At 35.7% G+C, this 24,353-nt stretch overlaps 2 protein-coding genes across 3 annotated transcripts in view; one reads left to right on the top strand and one right to left on the bottom strand.

Moving 5' to 3' along the window:
* LOC138704755 (BOS complex subunit NCLN) overlaps window positions 1-14,803 on the bottom strand; it is a 50,459-nt gene extending 35,656 nt beyond the window's left edge. The window contains exons 1-3 of the mRNA XM_069832947.1: window positions 14,558-14,803; window positions 10,243-10,430; window positions 275-422 (exon numbers count right to left, since the gene is read on the bottom strand). Coding sequence (XP_069689048.1) covers window positions 275-422; window positions 10,243-10,430; window positions 14,558-14,729 — 508 coding nt within the window. The 5' untranslated portion in view covers window positions 14,730-14,803. The remainder of the gene's footprint in view (window positions 1-274; window positions 423-10,242; window positions 10,431-14,557) is intronic.
* A 145-nt stretch (window positions 14,804-14,948) lies between these two features.
* Window positions 14,949-23,776, top strand: Etfb (Electron transfer flavoprotein beta subunit). Of its 2 annotated transcripts, none has more exons than XR_011333423.1 (7): window positions 14,949-15,112; window positions 18,113-18,271; window positions 19,386-19,544; window positions 19,652-19,732; window positions 20,930-21,070; window positions 21,288-21,519; window positions 23,601-23,776. XR_011333423.1 is itself a non-coding variant. In XM_069832952.1 (7 exons), exons 1-6 carry the CDS (start codon window positions 15,062-15,064, stop codon window positions 21,456-21,458), a joined length of 762 nt encoding a protein of 253 aa, XP_069689053.1. In that variant the 5' UTR covers window positions 14,949-15,061; the 3' UTR covers window positions 21,459-21,467; window positions 23,601-23,776. The 2 variants fall into 2 exon arrangements, 1 of the variants encoding a protein (XP_069689053.1); XM_069832952.1 differs by having other exon boundaries at window positions 21,288-21,467.
* Window positions 23,777-24,353: the final 577 nt, after the last annotated feature.

Raw genomic sequence — 24,353 nt, 5'->3', positions numbered from 1 at the left:
TGACCTGTTCCAGTCTCACTATTCAACCAGAATTCTTCTAAGAGGGCGACCTTAGCTTTATAGGCTTTGATAGCAACAACTTTTATCAGTTTCACTATGCTGCCATCTAGCTACTGCATAACTCTCATTTGAATTACATGGAGCAACTGTACTTCCATCTAGTGGCGGTTCTCAATTGATGGTGCCGATCCTAGTGGTTGTTCTCTTCCAATGTTACCGATTTTAACATGGGGATGGCCAATCTGTTATATATGTGATCAGGGATGCTACTCACCCTCTGCTGCTGATCCTGCACGGTCATCTGTCACAAAACTGTTTGAAATGTCGTTAAAAATGTTCTGCAGATCAGGATCCCATTCAGCAAAGTATACTGGAATGGATATCTCTTGTGACATCATGGCTTCTTCTAGTTCCATCATTTGCTGTAACATAAAAATCCGAATAGGTTGCATATTATGGACAAATGAATAGAGATCATTGAAAGCAGTGAAGCACGATCACATACCTCAACTTTTGCCAGATATGGCTTCCAATTTTTGGTAACATCATCGATTTAATACACAGATTGTAATCAAATTCGTTCATACTGATCTCTTTTCTCGAATTTATCTTCAGTCATAATAAACAGATTAAATTAAACAGTATTGGTTGTGTGTTTCCAAAACTGTTACCTTCAGAGTTATATTTTTACAATAAACTCCCTCGAACAACATTGTAACTCCTATGTATAAGCATTTAAAAACATTTGCTAGTGGTTATCTGCACATTATGTGTTTACATATAATAGAATGTACAGTATTTTAAGTAGTAGAAAACCTTGAAAAAGGCAGAGAAGACTTAAAAACAAGAGAAAAAATTCATAACACTGTGGAAATCAAAGTATTCGGCATAGGGATTTAGCATGGGAAATCAGTTTTTTTTCAAATACTCCCTCCCTTGTTCCTTTTAGGGAAAAATGTTAGTATATATATTTTTTTAAGAAATAAAAAAATTAATCAAAATACAACAAAAATGATTAGGGAACCTCAGTTCCAGGATTAACGTTGAACGATTAAAAAAAAAAAAAAGTACTGTATTAAAACAACTTTACCTTACTTACTTACTTTTACTGGCTTTTAGAAAACCCGGAGGTTCATTGCCACCCTCACATAAGTCCGTCAGCGGTTCTTATCCTGAGCAAGATTAATCATATCCCACCTCCTTCAAATCCATTTTAATATTATCCTCCCATCTACGTCTCGGTCTCCCTAAAGGTCTTGTTGCCTCTGGCCTCCCAATTAATATTCTATATACATTTCTAGATTCGTCCATACATGCTATATGCCCTGCCCATCTCAAACTTCTGGATTTAATGTTCCCAATTACGTCAGGTGAAAAATACAATGCATGCAGTTCTGCATTGTGTAACTTTCTCCATTCTCCTGTAACTTCATCCCTCTTAGCCCCGAATATTTTCCAAAGCACCTTATTCTCAAACACCCTTAACCTCTGTTCCTCTCTCAAAGTGAGAGTCCAAGTTTTACAACCATACAGAACAACTTTACCTTGACATTAAAATTAAATGTTATTGAAACATTTCTATATTGCATTACTTATTTACAGCACCCAAAGTATTTGAAGGATACACGGGAAGAATGAACAATGTCACATTTCCTTTAAGGGTGATGTCGTTATCTAATTCACTGTATTACTACAAACTTTAGAGTTATTTTTACCAAAAGTGGTCAAGGAGAATTAAAACCCCAGATACACTCATCATTTACTTCATTTCAGGTAGACACACCAATAAATTTTGCAGTAATATACTGAAATAAATCATTATCTCAACCTTAATGGAAATGTGACATTGTTCGTTTTTCCCATGTACCATTCATTTATGTTATTCATGAGTTACGTTAGTGACTTGAGAAGAGTGTTAATTCATTGTATGTAAGAGAGGCCTATGGCAGCTGAAGTATAAAACGCAGTTCACATGAGTTAACTTGTCGATATTTTACTGTAGTCATCTTGTTTATCTGTGTCTGATACCACACACTTGCACTTGTTAAGATTATTGCATCATGTTCTTAACATAGCAGTCGTGTAAGCTAAACAAAAATGGTCCTAACTCCTAAAGCAACAGAGATGAATCATCAGTGGCAAAGCTAAGGTGTAAATACTGCGTAGGCTGAAAAAATCTGCTTACCTTATATCTTTCTATACAGTAGAGGTTTCTCAGCTTTTCCAGCAAAATTTTTTGTAATACAGACCTCACAAGAAGATGATGACCACTCATTTAGAAGTATTTTACAATATTAAACCATATCATAGTTTATTATTAAATTAACATTATGTTCATTACCATCTAAAATAGCTGTGCATAAAATTTCATTGCCCTACAATAAGAAGTTGCAACAAAAAATATGTTCAACAAAATCAAAATGTAAGTTACGGAGATAGTCAACTAGAGATACACTTCCTGCTAATGGAGGTGTGTGGATGCTGACATTTAAATTTTTAAGAGCACTTACAGACATAATAAAATCAAAATATTTTGGAATATGATAAATAACATACCGTACCATACTATTTTTGCATACATCTCCCTTAATGAATAAAATTCAATAAACAAATTTAATTAATTAAAGTACTTTACTGAAAATCAATGTATGCTACATTTAACAGTAACATTACGCATTCAAGTCACAGTCTATTGGTAATCTGCGCAAATACCAACTCTGCTCTCCACATGCAAGTTATCTGCTATTTACTACACACGGATCCAACACAAGGTGAACATTCACGCTCCTGCGCCACCACTGGTACCATGGTGTGAGTTGATCTTTGATCAGCAAGTACAAAGTGACACAGTATCCAATAACTACAACTGTAAGAAAAAATCCAATTGCAACAGTCGACCACAACTGCGTGATCCCTATTTTTCGTCCTTCCTCAACAAAGTACTCCATACCAAACAGACACACTACAATGAGACCATTCGTAACAAAAGTCAAGAGCACAGAGATGAAAATATCAGCTTGGATATGACGTCTTATACGCGGATGTCTCATCCAGAGCCTCAATGCTTCCGACATTCTGTATCGTGGTGTCTGGATTATATTGAAATGGTACTGGCAAAGTTCACAATAGCTCCTTCCATTCTGATTCAACCACTTCTCCAGACAAGACAAGTGTACATAAGCAAGTGTTCCTTTGCAATAGCATGGTGAAATTAGGCATTCTCGGTCCTCATTCTGCAAACAGATTCGACAACAGAAAGAAGCAACCTCAGACACTGGTCCCTGCGACCTCAAACTTAACTGTGATCTTGTCAAGTCAGTATCGAGTTCATCACTAGCAACTTCAATTTCACTATCACTGCACGATGGTATATATCCAGGAATAACCTTGGTAGAGAGTGTTCTTCTCATATAATGACCAGACATTTTACAAATTCATTATAAATTACGAAACTTGCAAAAAGCAGAAAGTTAGTATTGTAACTAATACAAAAAGAATACTAAATTTTACGTACTGCAGGGAAAATCTAATAAACTAATAATAAATATTTTGACTATTTAATTTCGAACATTTCCATAATACAATATCGCAGCCTGTTTTCTGATAAATTGCAATCATTGTCATGGATACATCAGAAAGTATAAGGAGGCTTTGAATAACAAAACACTGACTACATTGGAAACACAGGACAGAAAATTAGAATTTTGTAGCTATTTTAATAAACACAAGTGAAGAAATATTAATACTGTAATACAAAAGTGTAATTAAAATATAGTAAAACATGCCACAATGACCATTTACACAAAGCCGCCACTTCAGTATAGATCACTTTTTTCTTGAAGATTTAATTTTCCACAAAGTCCGTGTATATATTCCAACATTTCAGGTTACTTTTGACTAATGCCTGCTGGATCACATCCTATGGCTGTTCACAGTGCTTGCTCAATCAGCGCTTATGTGCAAGTAATGATTAGGGAGCAGATTTTTATGTGCTAAAAAATATAAATATATTTTTTTTATGTGCTAAAAAGTACGAAAATATTTGCTAAAAATAAAAAAAATATATTTTTTTAATGTGACAAAATTACCTTACTTAGCTTGGAAAAAAAATATATTACTAAGTACTCACTAACCATACTTGAGAGTTGGCCGAGAATTGCAGTGAACAACAAAGGTCATCTCCAAATTCTCCATCACAAATGCATGCTGATTATCTCTGAACAACGACTTATACTGTGAAAACGATCTTCCCACATCACAGGACGTCAGACGAGGATATTTAAAGAGAGGAATGTCACAAACACATACACCGTCAATTTCACCTACAGGCACACCCTCCAATACTTGAACTTTACACATTCTTTTACATACACTGTTCTTCCCAAACACATTCTGGAATTTGTACCTTAGTACTTGTACTTCTGAACCTGGTAGCGAGTCTAGTTTAATTTTCACAGCATGCATCTCCCTGTTTCAGACAACAGGTTTTTGGATGTTTCGAGTTTTTTTATGGTGTCACACAAAAAGCTTAGATTTTCTAATAGGAAAGCCAAATCGTTTTTTAAATAACCATCTTTCAGTATATCTTGAAGGATATCGATTGACGAAGCCCGATAACAGGAAATCACAACAAGATATATTGCCTTACTTGATAGACATGAGCGAGAGGCGAGAGATTTGTTTAAATTAAATAATGTTCATACCAGAGCTCTTATCTGTTGTGTTTCACAAACAAAGAGCGGAATGAAATCATCTTCAGCAACAATAAACATTCCTAATTATGTGTTGCAAGATCTCTCCTCCTTGTCCATGTTAATTTATTCTCTAATAATAACACTGATATGCTGCCTAGCAGTTCTCAGAACTTGAGGCGATACTATTACAAAAATGGATCACGGATACATCACACAGCGCTTAGAAACATCAAACAACGAAGAATTCTTAAAAAGATAACGTACTTCTGAGTGACATTATTGATTTAGTTTTAAAATGTTTAAAAGTTCTTGTAAAAAATTAAGTAAAAAAACTCCAAGATTTATGTGTTTATAATAGATTTCCTGAAAATATGTATTTACATAATTTTTTTGTGAAAATATGTGTCTTTATGTGAAATAAAATTCGGGTTTTAAACTTGAAACTTCATGTTCGGAATTTTTAACTTTGTTAATTGTGTTTTATCACACGCAAAAATAATATTTAATTACATAGGAATCCGCTCCTTAGTAATGATAAAAGTTATTTTGCAGCTAGGTGACAGGCAGTGCCCACTGCTATTAACATTATCAGTATATGCAAAGTACCCTGAAATAACTATTGTTACAACGTTCATAAGTACCAGAAATGATGAGAACTTAGGGAAACGATGGCCCAGGTGTCTGGATCCTTCTGCAGTGCTTAATACTTACTTACAAATGGCTTTTAAGGAACCCACAGGTTCTTTGCCACCCTCACATAAGCCTGCCATCGGTCCCTCTCCTGTGCAAGATTAATCCAGTCTCTATCATCACATCTTACCTCCCTCAAATCCATTTTAATATTATCCTCCCATCTACATCTTGGCCAAAGGTCTTTTTCCCTCCGGTCTCCCAACTAACACTCTATATGCCCCATTCCAAGGCCTATTGTATGGATTTGTAACAAGATGTTTTTTACGGTGATGGGTTGTTAGCCCTTCGCCCAACCCCCAAGCTGGAGGACCACCCCTTATCAGCTCTCCACGACTGCTTATTCAATATATTCATAGCTACTCTTCATATCTGAAGGCTGTCTCCTCTATCCGCAGTGCTTAATATGTAATATTAATATTTAATTTTTTTCTAACACCAAACATCCAAACACAAGTTCTAATTAACGGGTTTGTATCATATAAATACAATTATACAAGTATACTTACTTTAGGCATTTACTAAAATTATTATTAAAATCAATTAACATAATAAAAATAATGTCTGAAATTGATATAAAATATTTCAACAAGTTTAAACATATTTACGAAGAAACATAGGATATGCTTCCTGTAACCGAGCTAAGAGATTATTGGAAATCACAGTTCGAATTAACGACAATATGGTGATAACTTCCTGCTTGTAAAATAGCAGTTTCTTAAAATCCATGAAAATGTTATACTGACACTAGGTCTACGTTTTATTAAGTTCAGTATTGCCAGATAATAGGGTAGGGTGGCCAGTTCCTTTCCTTCTCCATTACATACATCGCCGACTAGCTACATATTGCACTCGTCAGACTTCAGATGCATACAAACAATTATTCTTCCTCTGACATATATCATCAAGTGAGTTGTACTGCCTGATAATAGATGTACATATCAGCCAGAACCTCAATCAGAGGATAGTTTGGGACTCATTTCTTTAATTAATATGATTTTTTCAATTTAACACATTATCGATTTGCAAATTTATCTTTCAGGTAAAGCTCCCTGTGAAGCAAACTTGAATAATTTCAAGGGAAAAATTGTTTCGAGGCTGGGTATAAATCCTGGGACCTTTGGCTGAACGCACCAATGCTCTACCGACTGAGCTACCCAGGATCTTCACCCAACACCGTCTCAATTTTTCCCTTTATGTCCACATAACTTGAGTGGGCTGACAAGGTGCCAGAAACCCACATCGAGTGCACACAAACTCTGTGTGTTTTGAAATTGTGGTTATTGCTGACGATATGGCGTTGTTAGCAGAAGAGGAGATGATACTAAGTGATATGTTACTGCAGCTAAATGACAGCTGTGAGCAGTATGGGATGAGGATAAATGCAAATAAGACGAAGACAATGGTCGTAGAAAAAAAAATAAAGGTAAACTTGCGAATTCTAAATGATTCAACAGAGCAGTGGACAGCTTCAAATACTTGGGGTGTACTAAGCTGTAGCATGAGCTGCTGCCAGAAAGTCAATAGAATAGCATTGGCTAAGGAAGCTTTTAATAGAAAAAGGAGCATCTTCTGCGGACCCCCGGGAAAAAAAAAAACCAGTGAAGTGCTTTGTGTGGAGTGTGGCATTGTATGGAACAGAAACATGGACATTACGACGAAGTGAAGAGAAGTGAATAGAAGCATTTGAAATGTGGATATGGAGAAGAATGGAACATGTGAAGTGGACAGACAGAATACGAAGTGAATCTGTGTTGAAAAGAGTGGGTAAAGAAAGAATGATGGTGAAACTGATCACAAAGAGGAAAAGGAATTGGTTGGGTCACTGGCTGAGAAGAAACGCCTACTGAAGGATGCACTGGAAGGAATGGTGAATGGGAAAAGAGTTCTGGGCAGAAGAAGATATCAGATGATAGACGACATTAAGATATATGGATCATATGAGGAAACAAAGAGGAAGGCAGAAAATAGGAAAGATTGGAGAAAGCTGGGTTTGCAGTAAAAGACCTGCCCTTGGGCAGAACAATGAATGAATGAATGAATGAGTGAATGAATGAATGAATGAATGAATGAATGAATGAATGAATGAATGAATGAATGAATGAATGAATGAATGAATGAATGAATGAATGATCACAGGGTAAGAACAAGGTAAGTTAATTTCGTAAAATTTTCTAGACTAGGGTTTGAAATGTAATATAACAGCCAGCTTTGGCTCTAAGTAACAAAAATTTCCTACAAATAATCTTACATTCTTTAATATGAGTTATAAATTTGAGCACTGTATTACAGACTAAAAGGTAGCTTAACTATGAAGTTCTAAATTTCTCTTGTGAAAATTTTACTAAATTGACTTAACTTAATTCATTCTTCAATTACTAAATGTCATTTCAGTTATATGTTTTTCTCACATGCATTTTTTTCTTCACATCCCCATAAAAATGAGTAAAACTTCGTTTATTCACTTTGTAGAAAATTAATGTTGGCAAAAAACAGTACTACAAAAAAATAACATCAGTATGCATAAATTATCTTTCTCAGTTGCTGAGTATTTAGGTAGGGCCTAAAAATAAAATATACTTTTTGTAGCATCACTGCACATTATTCTCTACTCCCCCCCCCCCAACATCAAAATTTGTAGATGTATATGAACATGAAATGAAATGGACACTTGCAGTACCAGAACAATTTCTCTATTTTCTGTATTTTGAGAAAGTAAAACAATTCAAATACGAGAAAATCTCATACATCTTCTCTTTATATAACTACACAGTACACATTACAGAGCAATTGTATGGAAATCTGTGTCATATAAAAGTTAGTGAAAGGAATGTTTGCTTTAATGAGTTGTCAAAACGTCATTAAAGAAAATTTACAGCTGAAATGGCAGAGACAGTCTGCTGATTAACTATTACTCCTATCCACATGTACTTGGCACAGATTCCTAGTTGATCTACGAACAGATAACACACGATATTGAAACAACTAAGATTCTTTTCCACAAACGTGTAACAGACTATGACAAAATTATTAGTTCTCTCAACATACAACTCAGCTTGATAAGAAAACCAAGTTTTCTAACCACATACAGATGGCAAAGTTAGTTAAACTTAAGATTTTTGGCAATATGTTGTTGTTTAGTCAACTGTCCAAAAACAGGTTTGAACCTCATAAGTGACACCAATAAGGTATCACTCATGCGGCAACTGAGCCAGGAGATAACAGGGTAGGATGGCCAGTTCCTTTTCCCTTCCATTGCATACATCAACATAAGGTCAATAAACCTGTTATCAGAATTATGACAATATAAGGTTGACAGAATTAGTGAAATTACAACTTATATTTCTACAGAGCTAACAAAGACTGTTAGATCTATGATTCTAACAACATAATGTCACTATAAAATTATAACTACCCACAACAAAGTTGAAAAGTCTGCTAACAAAGCTATAACTCTCACGACATAAAACTAACAGTGTGTGCTAATGAAACCAATTCTGACATCGTACAGTTGATAGTCCTTCAACAAAACTAAACCTACTACCCTTGCTCACATACAGTTAAGTCCAACACCATAGAAGATGTGGTCACTGCATAGGCCAAGAATTGATTTGTTTTTTATCTTAAAACTATAAGATCTACTTTCAGGCACATAAGAGAGCCACTAAGAGGAATGTATCTTTATAATAGATATCTCTGTAATACAAACATCTCTATTTGATGGACATCTCTACATGACAGAATTCTCTATAAGATGGTCACCTATAATTTCGAACATTTAGAAATTCCCTGTCCAAAGAAAAGAGAATTTCTTAAAATAGGCCTACTAGTTCCCGTAAGTGGACACTCCACAATACAAAACCAGACAAATAGTTTTCACTTTTGCTACGGTAAAAATATCCTCTATGTAATAAACTCATTCACAAAGTTTATAAAACAGAAAATTAAAATGTTCCTTTTAACCTGCATTGAAATTACATACAAGATCATTGATCTGTGCACAGATTTACCATTTTTTCAATTCTCAATGAATAGAACTATGGTTCCAATCCTTAACTAAAGTTCTTGGCAGCCTCAAATTTGCATTATGTCTGTAAGATCATAGGCATAAAGTATCGGTAATGTTTATATTCTCATTCTCAGAGGCAGAATTTTACCAGAATTTTTCTTTTCAACAAAATATTCTTCGTACAATCCAGTTTCCATTAAAAGTTGCATTGTATTCTAATCACCATCATTAATAGCCTATTCAATATTCATGTACCAATATTTGTCAACTTTCAGCCTGTGACATTACCAACATTATTTCTAATCATTTAATTTATGCTATGCAATTATTTCAATTCGAAATTTAATATTATGTAGTGTTTTTGCTATGCTAACTAAGAATGTACATTTTCACCATCTCAATATGCCATGTACGACTGTACGATCGCAACAATATCTGAAGAAACCGGAAAATTATTAGGCCTATCTTAAAACTGTAAAATTAATAAAAACCATTTATGACGTTTCAAAATTTATTTCTGACTGTTTCATTGTCTACTCATGTTAATTTATAGTGCAATGTGTAAATTAACTTTATAAAATCACAAGCTCAACAAAACAAACAAAATATAGTGTTTTGTGCATGTCCAGCAAAGAGAGATTTCACTGTTTTGCTAATGATCATAGTTGGCATGTTGTTCGCAACATAGAAATTACAAAAGATAATTTTTTTTTATATAAAGCAATAGTTCTTAAAACGTCGCCCATCAAATGTCTAGCCTATCTATGAAATAAGTACATTAATTTATAGATTTTTTTTCCATCAAAGTTTCACGCAGTGCACATGACAGAAGATAGTTTTATTTTGTACCTGTTTCTCTTCTTTCTGTAATTCCATCACATGTTGCGGTAACATAACAAGAAGTGCCCCAGCTTTGGAACGAACTTCTCGAAACTGATCAGTTGTGATGTCTTCCAAGCGTGTGACAACACAGTGACGGGATGTTCCCCACCCACTGATAGAACGAGCCTCCAGATTCACAGATGAACTACGGCAGCCTATAAATGCAACAAATAATGAACTCACAACTAAAACTTCAGAAAATCTTCTGATGATCCTTGAAGTGGATTATCATTGTGTGCTTTTTGGTTTCAAATAAAGACCCATTAATTTTTTACTACTGTACTGTAAAATGGGGTCAATAGGGATGCAGGGGGTGAACAGGGATGAAGTTTTAATATTTTTTGTGTCAAAAATTAAATATAATAATAAGAGTATTTATGTTTTCATTCATGAGTGAACAAACACTCTTATTATTATATTTACCTACTCTTTGACACAAAAAAAGAATAATAATAATAATAAAACTTCGTCCCTATTCAGTGAGGTTAGTTGGGGATGCTCTAGTTTTCGTCCAGAGCCGGCTGGCTATCAAAGCTCTGGACGAAAACTCGAGTGTCCCCAACTAATCTCACTGTAGAATCACATTACCAATAAACATCTAAGCAAACAGTGCAAAAAAGTTAAAAGTGTCAACAAATAATCTGTTAAGACACACTTTATCTTAACTGTTTTGTGTTTATCTCTGAAACCATGGTACTTGGGTTTGAACCTCGTAAAAATAATGAATTTTTGTATGGAAAAAAAAATCCTATGAGCCATTTACATTCAATAAATAAGCAAAACTACTGGACAATGTAGTACCTACAACACTTATATGCACATATGTATTACTACTGTTATTATCACTATTCTCTTCTCTGTAATTATATGGTTGAGTGGATAAAATAAATAAAATAAACACCAACTAGTATAAACAAAGCAGTAGAAAGACAAAATTCTACTTCCAAATCAACCATTATTCCGTTCTCAATTCTTTGTACAAGATGTCACCCAGATAACGAATGGAGAAACATCTAGTGCAAAATGAGGTGGGAACAAGTCGATTCATAATCTCACTAGTACAAGAACCATCTATATATGTGTAGTGATAGCACCTGTGTATGACGTACAAGAATGAAGTACACAAACTGAAAATAGTTGTACCAATCAAACTGAAACCAGTTGAGAAGGGCAAATAATTTGTCAAGTGTTTTGCATTAATATCCAAACATCCACCAACTTTAACATAATGTTGAAGAAAAAGATGCATGAGTCATTAGGGTGGAAGTATCATTGGTCTGAATTTCAATGAAGGAAATGTAGAGGGGGAAATGTTATAAAACCAGAGACATTATACAAAAATGAAATGGGCTTAATTATTTTTTAAATTAAAACATTCTACCCTACAAATGTTATTTAAAATTGGTTGTATGGTGATAAATGACAATGAAAGTAAGCCTGTCAAGATGTCATGGAAAAAATAAAGGTCTGTTCCAAACCCATTTTCTCCTCCACAAACCTCACGAAAACAAATAAGCAATCATTAACCTCTCTCATACATACAGAAATAGGTGATATAAATTGAAAAAGAAATATAAGAAGTCTAAATAATGAGGCGGAGGGGTAACTTGGGAATTAACCGTCACATGAAAATGTAAAACCCTCTCGCTGCTACTGATCGCAAATGAAAACACAGAGAAATTGTGCATATACCACTGAATAGAGGAACACTGCATTAAATGAGATATAAACAGCTGCTGCTGTTTGAGCCTAAGCAAGCTGGCAACACTGCGAAAATGTTCCACATTTGCAGCACATTCCGTTAGATGTCACCAAATTTGAATCACATGTCATAATATTGATGTCAGCACCTCAGTTCCTAGCTAGTCGAAGGCAGGTCAACTTAAAAATTTCTAAGATGTCCGACAAACAAGATGGAAAGTACTATAGCGAACGACGAGCTGCACTTAGGGAGTAAACAGGACCTCTGGGATTCGAAAGATATGAACCAATACAACAGCTGAGCAAAAGTGTGAGCAACGTACCTGGGAGAAGTCAGTGTGGGAGGCTGCACAGACATGTAGTTCTATATAAAGATATGCAGCATAAAAGAAATGGGCTGGGGGGGGGGGGGGAGGTTAGCTCTGATGATGCAAGGTATATTCTCATAGAAATTCCTTAGTTTGCTACTTTGTGGACAGTGTTTTGAAAGAAATTGGTTATAAGTGTTGCCAATCTGACAATTTTAAATATATTATCAATAGGCCTACCCATTATTTACAGAATTTATAAGTTTTACAATGTTGATGAAATGGAATGGAATTTTCGGGAGGGAGGCACTATAACCCAGCCTTTTACGATCTATTGCACTAACCCTCAAGTTAGGTACAATCCCAAACCCACACAGGCTGACTGCACTAAGGTTCGGTGCATACCCAGGTTTCGAGCAAGCCACACCACCCATCCCAAGACCAGCCCCGTCCATGTATTGCCAGGAGGTATTCAGGGAATACTATTGAATGATGGTGAAATGGAGAAATGTTGATGGAATGATGTAGATGCTAAATATGAGGAAATAGGAGAACCCCGCAATAAACCCCAACTGCGATCTTGCCCGCCACAAGTGTCACTATGAATTTGTGGCCTGACTGGGACTTGAATCTGGACTGCCTGCATGACAGGCTGAAGGTCTGACCACTCAGCCACCGCAGGGGGTTTTATAATGTTAATAATATTATTGAACTATAAAATAGTACTTTTGTATAGCCAATTTATAATTTCAGTCCGAGGCAAAGTAGTCATATTAGCCATATTTGTTCAGCTGGTAGGTAACTAGATGTTGGCAATCTTCTTACGTTATCATCTTCAACCATTATATTCATGTGCAAATGTTAAACCAAAAACCATATGTAGTATGCATATTGTGGTTAAATATTTAATTTAAACTGATAAAGCATTACGCCCTCCTTTGACGAGTAATATGAAAAATGCTACTAAGTAAAGCCAATAATTACGTTATACCTCTGATTGAGGTTCTGGCTGATAAGTATACATCTATTATTAGGCAGTACATCTCACTTGACAATGTGTGCCAGAGGAAAAACAATTTATTGACTGTATGCATCTTAAGTCTGATTAGGCTAGTGTAACAGGCCTATGTAGCTAATCGGTGATGTATGCAATGGAGGGGGAACCAGGAACTGGCCACCCTACCCCAATGTCTTATGGCCTGGTTACCTCATGGATAGTGTCTTGTTGGTGTCAATTGTGTGGTTCAGGCTTGTCTTCGAACAGCTGACTAAGCAACAACAATAATAATGTTAGTATAATGGATACTTGTAATACCGATCGGGCTGTGTAACATGAAATATAATACCGATTTTTAACTTAGACCTATAAATTTCAATAGTCTCTCGAAAGCATACATTTTGTTGGAGGTTTTTCTGTGTTATCTATGATGCACCTGTCGATAGGTGATCGCATCCACAAGTAATTCCACGTAAAGCTATGACCTGCCGATATTTTTTTAATATGGGCAAATGTCCAAAAAGTATTTTTTAAAAATCCTTCCTACCTTTCTTCTAAAGGAAAGTAGGTTGACCTAGAGTCTTTCTCATACAAAACTGTTACTGCGAACTTGAAACAAATAAGTGATGTGGAAGGTCACGCTAAATAGAGAAAAATGTTATTATGAAAATATAATAATATTTTAATAACAATAATATTTATTTATTTATTTATTCTGGCAAAGTTAAGCCATCAGACCTTCTCTTCCACTTAGCCAGAAACAAAAAAAGCTGATACAATTTTACTCGGTGAAAATAATTAAGTTACGTTAGGTTTCCTTAATTTAGAACTCATGTCAGTGCTTAACCTTTCATTCTCCTTCAATGTTTACATTCATACTTCCATTTCTGTGGAATCTCCGTAGTCATGTGTTTTGTAAAAGATAACTTACATAATTGGTTCCGCAGGCCTACATGAAAGAATCGATGACGACCAATCCAAAGGATAAAGTCAAGCGTTTTTAGTTTTTAAAATGTTTCTATCACAGTTTCTAGAACTGCCTCTGTTATGAAAGATTTACCCACATTTATTATGACTATGAAAATTTTTGCAATAATGTAGTTCCGGTCAATTTTGCAGTAATCCTCTTCTTCCTTTAAATTAAAACTCCATTGACATTACTTGCGGATAATTTCGAAAAAATACAGTTCTTTTTAATACATCATTTGGGAATTTCCATTACCACATTAATTTCTTATACATTAGCAAATACAACAAGGTTACATGAAGTGCTTACCGTGGGCCACACCATGCAGATCATACTGCTGCATGCGATGAACTGGAAATTCATGTGCAGCACCGACAGGATTCACAGGCGAAATAATAATGAATATTGGTAGCGCTATTAATAAATAATATGGAATGTAACCCCTGAATATTTCTAAAATTTCATCCGCCTCAAACCACATTTTTTTATTTATTTTTTAAGGTTATACCACCTCAATATCGCACTAGGCAGACTGCTACTAAATGCAATGTTGCAATTAGTAGCTGTAAAGTTTATCCAATGCTAACAAGTCAATGTTGCCAGATTTCGAACAAAGGTTCGGTGTTCTACATTCTCTGAACTCCACGGATTGGAGGAAATCCGAGAAGCTTGCATGGAGAAATGAGATATTCCTGCATGACCTTCGTACGAGAGCAAAGTGCGTGATTGTAGTCAAGTGAAGCAGTTCCAGAAATTATATTGGCATTGAAGTTTAGTTTATCTAATTATCTCTACAGTATTTATATAATTGAAATGGCTCGTGTATTGGTTGGTGTAAAGCGAGTTATTGATTATGCAGTTAAAGTAAGTAAATTTGATTGAAGATGAAATTATTACTATTATTGTAAAAGGGTAATGTAAAAATTATTAATGTTCTGTATTAATAGTTGAAAGATACATTATGTACCTACCACGCGTTGTCTTCGGTAGTATGACGATTACCTTCCTGCCTATTGGATCCGAGATTTGCGAGTTCGAATCCGGCTGAGGGCCACGTACGGCACATTAATGAACCTTGCCCCCTTCCCTTAATTCTCTCTGTCCTCTTAATAGGGCCTTCAAATAAAATTCGTCTGCTATTTTTCGCCCACATGCGCGTTTATATACAGGGTGAGTTTTAAGTCCACCAACAAACTTCTGGGGGTGATTCTTGACTGAAAATGGAGCACAAAAGTTCATATCACCATGTGTCCGGAAATCATAGTTTCCCTGGTAGATGGCATTGACGACATTCTGTCATAACTTGCAGTGTGCATTTTGTGTTGCAGATAATGTGATTTAAGCAACATAGAACCGCAATGATCCAGTATTCATTCCAGGAACAAGCCGAGATGGTGTTCGTGTAGGGCCAAGCAGGTGGAAATGGTCGAGAGACAGCACAGATGTAGCGAACCACGTACCCTGACAGACAGCACCACCCATATCACACAGCATCACTTGCTTGGCCATGCATGAACACCATCTCAGCTTGTTCCTGGAATGAATACCGGACCATTGTGCTTCTATGTTGCTTAAATCACACTATCTGCAACACACAAAACGCATACTGTAAGTTATGAGAGAATGTTATCAGTGCATCTACCGTGAAAACTATGCATTTCCGTACACAAGGCGATATGAACTTTTGTGCTCCATTTTCAGTCAGGAATCACCTCCTGAAGTTTGTCGGTGGAATTATAACTCACTCTGTATACTGCCGCTACTCTACTAAACAGTGATAATTATGTACTACTGGTACCAAAGAGCTTGCAGACGAAGACAAATTTCAGCGGAGAAATATGGAAAAAATCTAAGCTAATTGTTAATTCATTGACCTCGTCTGGGTTTTAGCTCACAAACTTCGGCTCTAATGATGGGAGCTGGGATCGTCCTGAACCACGAGTCCAGAGAAGTATGTAGTCTTAGAAAAAACTTTTGTCGCACAGATACTTTATAAATCCCGGAAAGGAGGCAGTGCGTATGATCAGAGGATGAACTACCACGTTCTCAAGAGAGCAACTAGTTGAGGTAATAATATTAGTTTTGTTTCATTGTATGTCTGATCATGTGCACTGCCTTCTTTCTGGGACATATAAAATATCTGTGCGACAAAGCTTTTTTCTAAGATTGTATATTAATTAACCTGTTACACCTAGTTTACATACTACTTAGCTTACATATTATTTCTCTTTATGTTATTTGACAGAACGATATTAAACTATTTCTACACAACAAAATAAGTACTGCATCTTGCTTCGCTGTAATACATGGTCGAAAAATCTTCGTTGGTTTGGTTCAGTAACTATTGTTCTGAAGCTGTGTGACACCATTTTTAACTACACACCTCAAAAAAAAAAAATAATAATAAAAGCTTTGCACCACCCATACATACCTATGTACTCTTGACGGGTATCCTATTTGACATTACTTTCATCAAAACAAAACATCTATATGTAACATAACGTCACCTGTCATTTGTATGCTGAATTACAAATGTGCTTTCACAGTACAGTCAAGTAGAGCGTGCTGTTGCTGTAAGCCTTGCACAGAACATGGAAAGAACAGTTTGTGTGACCCGTTCAGTCTGTAAATATGCTTCGAGGTGTCATTTCAGTATTCAAATATTTTGCTATGCATCCTTACTTTCCATCAACAAGGACTTGCATTGAAAATTACTCATTTGGTTGGTATTCACCACAGCGATGTTGTACAGACATATACCCACTATCGTGTCACACAAAGCATTGAAGACCTGTCTCACAGTAATCGCCTGCAATCAACAAGAGATGAAGACTTCTATCTGTGAATGATGTATTGCAGGAACCAAGAAGACACTGCGACAGGTCTGCATAGTGCTGTCCTAGCCAGGCAGCTGGGAGGGCTGTATCAATTCAGACATTCACAAACTGTCTTCATATAACATCTTACATTTCAGGTGTCTCTGACAAGTATCGACCCAGACCCCTCAGGACTGTGATATAGATGGGCAAGGGCGCATCTGGAATGGATCTGGCAGATGATCCTCTTCACTATGGATGCAGGATTTGCCTGACACCTGACAATTGCCAGGGGAGAGAGTGGAGGGAGCAGGGTAATGCCATGCACGTTACATATGCCACCCCACGGGTCCAGCAGGAAGACAGATCTATCATGTTTTGGGCCAGTATCATGTACTGATGTCAAGATGCTGCTCATCGTCTTTAAGGGACAGGTGGTGGGTATGAAATACCAGGACAGGGTATTCCAACCAATTGTTCAGATACATCACCAACAAATTGGCGACAGATCCGTTCTGCAAGATAATGCGTGCGCACACCGCTTCCATCTTGTGAACACCTTCCTCAAGGAGGCTGAAATCAATCGGATGGACTGACTGCTGTGTCTGCAAATATGAATCCAATTGAGCATGCCTGGAACCAGTTGAAACAGATACTGTGAAGATGCAGGAATCCACCATGTACCCTCGATGACATCTGGAGGACTGCTGTCGAAAATTGGAACAGAGTAGAGCAAGACAATCACCACCTTGAAGACAGTGTGCTACAATCCAAGGGGTGGCACAATGTGAGGGACCTACTGAGGAGCAGTTTTTGATTTCCGAGGGTTGATAGATGCAATTTTTTTTGCTCATATTTGTTTTTCTTATTATTGTTTTAATTCTCCTTCACAATTGATAATATTTTCAGTTTCAGAAGCATTGTACTTTCGTTTGTAGGCAAGCTAGGGAAATAAAAAATCCAGATGTTGAAAAACTTTTTTTTGAGGTATGTATAATAAAGTTGATGTTTTCTTGAAGTGATCTAGTAAGTTATTTCAACCTTACAGATTCGTGTGAAGCCTGACAAGACAGGTGTAGTGACAGATGGCATTAAACATTCCATGAACCCATTCGATGAAATTGCTGTAGAGGAAGCAGTGAGATTAAAGGAGAAGAAGATTGCTCAAGAGGTCATTGCAGTTTCTTGTGGTCCAGCACAGTCTCAGGTTAGAAATGTTCGAGTTCTTGTATCATTTCATATGCATATTTAACATACCATTACGTACCTAAAAACCTGCTTGCAAATTAAAATTGAGAATGTATAGGCTATGGTCAATTTATTGTGAAATATTTCTTTTCTTATTATAGTCCCAGAAACAAAAAATGGCCCAACTCTTGAATTTCCTTAGGGAGCACTATTGACACCACAACAGTATAACAACGGTTTTCAACCCAGTATTATTTGGATAGTATTACAGGAAGGTATTTCACAACTAAATTAATGCAAAAACACGAAATTAATTTGAAAATAAGATAATATTAATGCCTAAGAGTCATTATTAAACAAACATGATACAACAACCCTGATTATGACAATTCATTGCAGGCATTCTCTGCTCTACTAATGTGCTTGCTTGCAGACTACAAAGTTCAGGGTTCAGATACTGTTGAGGAAAGAGCTTAAAGAGCTTTTTTTTTTAATTAATTATGCGGGGTAATTTCGTTTACGATCATTTTATACAATTTATAAAAATTCATCTACTATTAAGAATAGATCAGTTTTCATCACATCTTTTCAAATGCCTTTTGGGTTACGACAATAATCGGCATAAATGAATTTCAATAACTTCAAAGCGATCTAGTGAGTATCACTGAGCATGCACAATGGGTTGAATCTGGAACTTAGAAAATTCAGACAGTCCATTTTTTTCTAAAACTGTACATATTAATTTTATTTATTTATTTACACACACATACAAACAAACAAAAGATGTTCAAACTAATGACGTTTATTGCGCACAGAGCTAATATAGCTGCATAAAATGACATTGAATGTTACATTTGGAGGCAAAAATCTAGAATACGTACAACACAACTTGAGCCGTTGTTGCGCGAACACAGCGACGTGTACAAGACATATTTTGAAAATTGATTAAAAGATGGTGTTCTTTCTCCTTCCGAATCATCTCTCCTCTCTTTCACTATTCTTCTCTTCCTCACTCTTCACATCTGTCTCGTCTTATCATAAGTCTCTCAACTGTTACACCCAATATCACACACAAGCATATCATTACATTGTAAATGTACAGTGAGGGATATAATTGTTGATGTGGATTGCAGGAAACCCTCCGCACTGCTCTGGCTATGGGAGTCGACCGAGGAATTCATGTAGAAGTGTCTGGGCCAGAGTATGAAACCTTGCAGCCTATACACGTATCGAAGATAATTGCAAAGTTGGCACAGGACGAGAAGGCTGATCTCGTAATTGTTGGCAAACAGGTATGGAAATGTTAAAGTAAACAAAGCAGAAAATGTTGGATAAGCTTGGCAGGAACTTGAATCTCGAGTACTGTTTATAGTGAAGTCACCCTAATTTCTGTATATAGGCTATTGATGATGACTCCAATCAGACTGCTCAGATGACAGCTGCTCTGCTAGACTGGCCTCAAGGAACCTTTGCATCAAAGGTACAAAGATATTTAAGCTTCCTTTATTTGGTGAATGGTATCATACCAATGCATCATTTATTATAATTTTAATTGGTAAATTTGTAATACGACCTGGGGCCTGTTTTACGAAAATACAGGTTACAGGTCTGCAAGTGTACAGGAAACTGCATGGGCGAGTACAAGTTACAGGCTACTGCATTTCTTAATTTAGTACAGGACTTGTTTGACTTTAAAGGAAAAGGAGTTATTTAAGAAAGCTACAATGTAGGTCATGGCAATGTTTCTTTTTTCACATCACTGCCTTCTGGATTATCTTAACTGCGAGGTGGTAGTTATAAATTATTATTATGAACAACTGCCGTTGTTGTAAATTGTAACGTAGAAATGTTTTCTAAATTACAGTGAAGGAAATTCTGGGGGGGGGGGGGTGAAACTTTTTCTGAAAGGCTTACAAAACAAGCCAAATTAATTAATTATATGTAACATAACCTACAAATTGTATTCTACCCACTAACAGAGATGGGTAGAACTTGTATACTATTTTTACTATACTGGTAACCTAAGACTTGCACAACTGTAAAGAAACATTGGTGACCATGAGAAATATGTATAAAGTTCACCTGTAATCTGTACTTTCTCTCCTTCACTTACAAGTGTATAAGTGTAGTTTCGTAATACACCTGTAAGTTACAAGTTTTACAAATTATCGATATCTTCACCTGTAACTTTTAACTCTTACTTTTCATAAAAAAGGCCCCATGTGTTGAAACGAAATCAAGAAGACTTATATGGCATCGACACATGATTAGAACACCACAGAGAAGATCACAATTGAGGTGTGTAGTTGCAAAATCAGATAAATCACTTTTTTTTTCGAAAATGAGTTAATGTTATATTTCATATGATTCTACAACTGCTATAGCACTGTTATGCTCCAAAGCCAGATACATCACATGGATTTGTATGATGAAAGAATAGTATTGGTGGCAAATCTTTGTTCCTTGCAAACTTTTCCCTTCAGACTGAAAAGTTATGTTTTAGTGATGTAGGCTGATTTTGCAACTAAATGCCTCAATTGAAATGCAGTGATATGTTAAAAATATCTAAAGCTACTAAATATAGATGACTAGTAAAATTTGTATTACAACAGCACACTTATGCATAACATTATCTGTCCACAGCTGAGTGATCTTAATAATCTTTTTGGTTTTGTAGATAGAAAAACAAAATGGAGAACTGCAAGTTACACGGGAAGTTGATGGAGGATTGGAGACAATTAAAGTGAAACTTCCAGCTGTGGTCAGTGCTGATTTGAGACTCAATGAACCCCGATATGCCACTCTTCCAAACATTATGGTAAATAATTGTTCATTACCTTGTCAGTAAATACACAAAAGTGTCAGTATTCTTGATTCTTGTAACATAATTCCATTTAGTGGTTAAGTTCTTGGAAACTATATGAAAATCTGAAGATTATATTTTGCATCTGCAGTTATAACATTTTCTGTTACGTTTAAACTGTCTTCTTGGGTTTTGTATTTCGGCATTTATAAATTTGCATATTTGTTCACAGAAAGCTAAGAAAAAACCAATAAAAAAGATGAGTCCAAAAGACTTGGGTGTGGACACAGCAGCACGTATTGAGGTAGTAAGTGTAGAGGATCCTCCAACCCGGCAGGCTGGTGTCATTCTGGAGGATGTTGATCAGCTCGTAGCTAAGCTGAAAGAAGGAGGTCACGTATAGTACAAGCAGGTACAGGATTTCCATTTTGGACAATGGAAGATACCCTTGTTAAAAAAACTAGGTACTTTTACTTTTATTTATGTGAGTAATCTAAGTTGCTTTATTGACTAAAAATGGCTCATGCTGTGATGTTCTAATGATTTCTATAAGGGGTATTAAGATTGTTTTAATGAAAATAAAGTCAAGAAATCATTGAGAACTTCGCACAACTGTAGGTGTGTTTGTGAAAACGGAATGTCTTATTAAATATGCATTGATGATGAGATTGCCAGTAGCTGGTATCATTCTCATTACATTATTCTTCTTTCCACCCCCTCCTAATGAGTTTTGTTTTTGTTTTTTTATTTCTTTGGTTATTTTGTATAGTGATGATTACAGAGTGGAATTTAGGCAAAAACCTATTTTTTTTCCTCGATTCATACAGGCTTGAGATTTAATATTTATATTTTTTCATTAAAATGTAAGTATGAATAAAGTAGTTTTATAGTGCCTAAAAATGCCTATTTTGACGTTAGTGCCTATTTTTAAGTTTCTTTTAATTTTTGCGTCTTTTTCGTAACTGTTTAGTGTTTTTCTTGACATCATGTACCATTTACATTCAATGAGGGATAACTCCTTCCTAGCAGTAACAACACAAAAGAGAAATACCTCTGGGCCACCCCTTCTCATTCATACTATCTTTCAATCCTAAAATTCCAACTTTCAGTCGGCCTGGATAATGTAGTCGGTATAGTGCTGGCCTTCTGTGCTTGAGGTTGCAGGTTTGATCCCAGACCAGGTCAATAGCGTTTAAGTCTGCTTAAATGCGACAGGCTAATGTCAGTAGATTTACTGGCATGTAAAAGAACTTCTGCGGGACAAATTATTATTATTATTATTATTATTATTATTATTATTATTATAATATCTTCCTATGTCTGTCTTACATTCCAAGACAGATAACAACCCCTTCCTTTCTTCTCACCATTTTCAAATACAGCAGTGAGTGACACAGTAGCCACAATAGATGCTGATCATCTACTGTGAAGCAAACTATGGAAATGTGATTGATGAATGAAAAACATTAACTTAAAGACAGAATGTCTTCATTTTGTGTATGCATTGTACCCTTGTAAAATGTGTGGAAGTTTCTTTTAATCCTAGAATTTTGCATTAAATGTTGAATCTTATATTAGTGACATTCTTTAACAAAAAAAGCCTATTTTTTAATTTTATAGAGCCTAAATAAAGGAGTTTAAGAGCCTATTTTAAGCGCCTAATATGCCACTATTTAGGTCCTAAAATTCTGCTCTCTAGTGATGATTATATGAATGGCGATATAAATATTAATCGTTTTATTTTATTAGTTCTTACATTTGTAACATAAATACACATGCATAACATGGCCCACCGAAGTAGTGTGCAACTTGAAAATGGGTCACAGTCCTGCCATCTGTCCACAGTATGCAGTATGTGAACGATTATGATTACATCTAACGTCTATACTGACAATCAGGATGTTGTTATAAGAGAAAAATGATTTTACAATCAACCACGAATTTAGTTCATTTAAGAATGAAATTCATCTTACCAAAAGATCTAATCTCTATAACACTTCAAACACTGCCACCGCGGCTCAGTGCTAGTGTGCTGGGCTTATAACCCATGAGGCTGTGGTTCAAATCCCAGTCAATCCACTCTGAATTTATAACTCGTGTGGTCCAGGCAACACAGGGAGTTTTCTTCACTACTATGGTTTCCCTGTTACATGCAAACATTTGGTGAACTCGGTGGTCTACACTTCTCAGCACTAGTGACATCTGTGAACTATGTTAGTAGAGTCAGGGTGAATAATGGCAAGTTAAGAGCACTGTCACTGCACAAAAAATAAAAAATAAACAATTCCTTAAAGTGAAGATGGAAATAGAAGTTTCTTGGTAGCAATATATTCGCATATAACAAAGACTTTATATTTAAAAAAAATTATATAAGACACTGACATGATACATTCAACACATTGTTTACTGGTGTACTGTGCTCACTAGCCTTTTAGTTAATGTTAAAGTACAGACCTGGAAACAAAATTTGGGCCATCTGAATTTTGTTTATGGGTCTGTACAATCTTTTATGTACATATTTCTAATGTGTGTTTTCTTTCGACAGGCTGAACACTTTATGGAAGAGGTGCTACATATACATGAAAACATATTGTACAAAGGACGTATATAAGAATTTTTATATTCTATTTACCGACGTGATTTTACAACATTCATTATTGTTATAATGTTACAGCTATTATTACTATCCTTGTTTAATAAATAGATGCACATTGAAAATAATGGTTTCATAATTTTGAGGAAATTATATTCCTAGACCCAGTCTGATCTGAGCAAGCTTTCTCCTCTTCCTTCCACCCACAGGCTCTTTCTATACAGTGGAGCTCAATGATTGTAGTCGTTAATTCATTCTGATGAAATCTATACTAGAATTAACGAATGTTTGTACTTCTGACAGTTGTATGTGGAGTCGCAGGGGTGGGGGGGGGGGGGAGCAACTGCTGTTGCTGCATTGCAGTGAGAGACAACGGGACAGCGGATTTCAAATTCAGAACTACTACATCTTATCTCATGTTGCATTAAATTAGGCTCGAATTCTAATTTCTAATGCAGGTATCTTGAATCCAAGATTGTTATTAGAGCTGTCTGACTAAAAAACATTATTGCAAAATTAATAGTAAAAGTTCACAGAACTACACGTAACAAATTGTGATCGATTGATACTATCACACTACTAATACCACTACTGCCACTACCATATCACCACTTTTAATAATTGTAATATTAACCTTCTGAGGACTGGGTAAATTTTGTTACTGTTTTTGGCGTGTGAAATAAGTAATGGGAACATTACATTTGT

The sequence above is a fragment of the Periplaneta americana genome, chromosome 8 (genome assembly GCF_040183065.1).
Source record: "Periplaneta americana isolate PAMFEO1 chromosome 8, P.americana_PAMFEO1_priV1, whole genome shotgun sequence".
In the NCBI taxonomy this organism is placed as follows: domain Eukaryota; kingdom Metazoa; phylum Arthropoda; class Insecta; order Blattodea; family Blattidae; genus Periplaneta; species Periplaneta americana.
Note: the sequence above shows the minus strand (reverse complement) of the source record. Positions and strands in the feature narration are given on the sequence as shown.

Bases quoted from the DNA above. Each gene is read 5' to 3' on its own strand.
- Etfb (XM_069832952.1), top strand. From the start codon at position 15,062: ATGGCTCGTGTATTGGTTGGTGTAAAGCGAGTTATTGATTATGCAGTT. The intron at 18,272-19,385 runs GTTAGAAATGTT...TGTGGATTGCAG, and splicing joins GTGGTCCAGCACAGTCTCAG to GAAACCCTCCGCACTGCTCT. The intron at 19,545-19,651 runs GTATGGAAATGT...TTCTGTATATAG, and splicing joins TCGTAATTGTTGGCAAACAG to GCTATTGATGATGACTCCAA.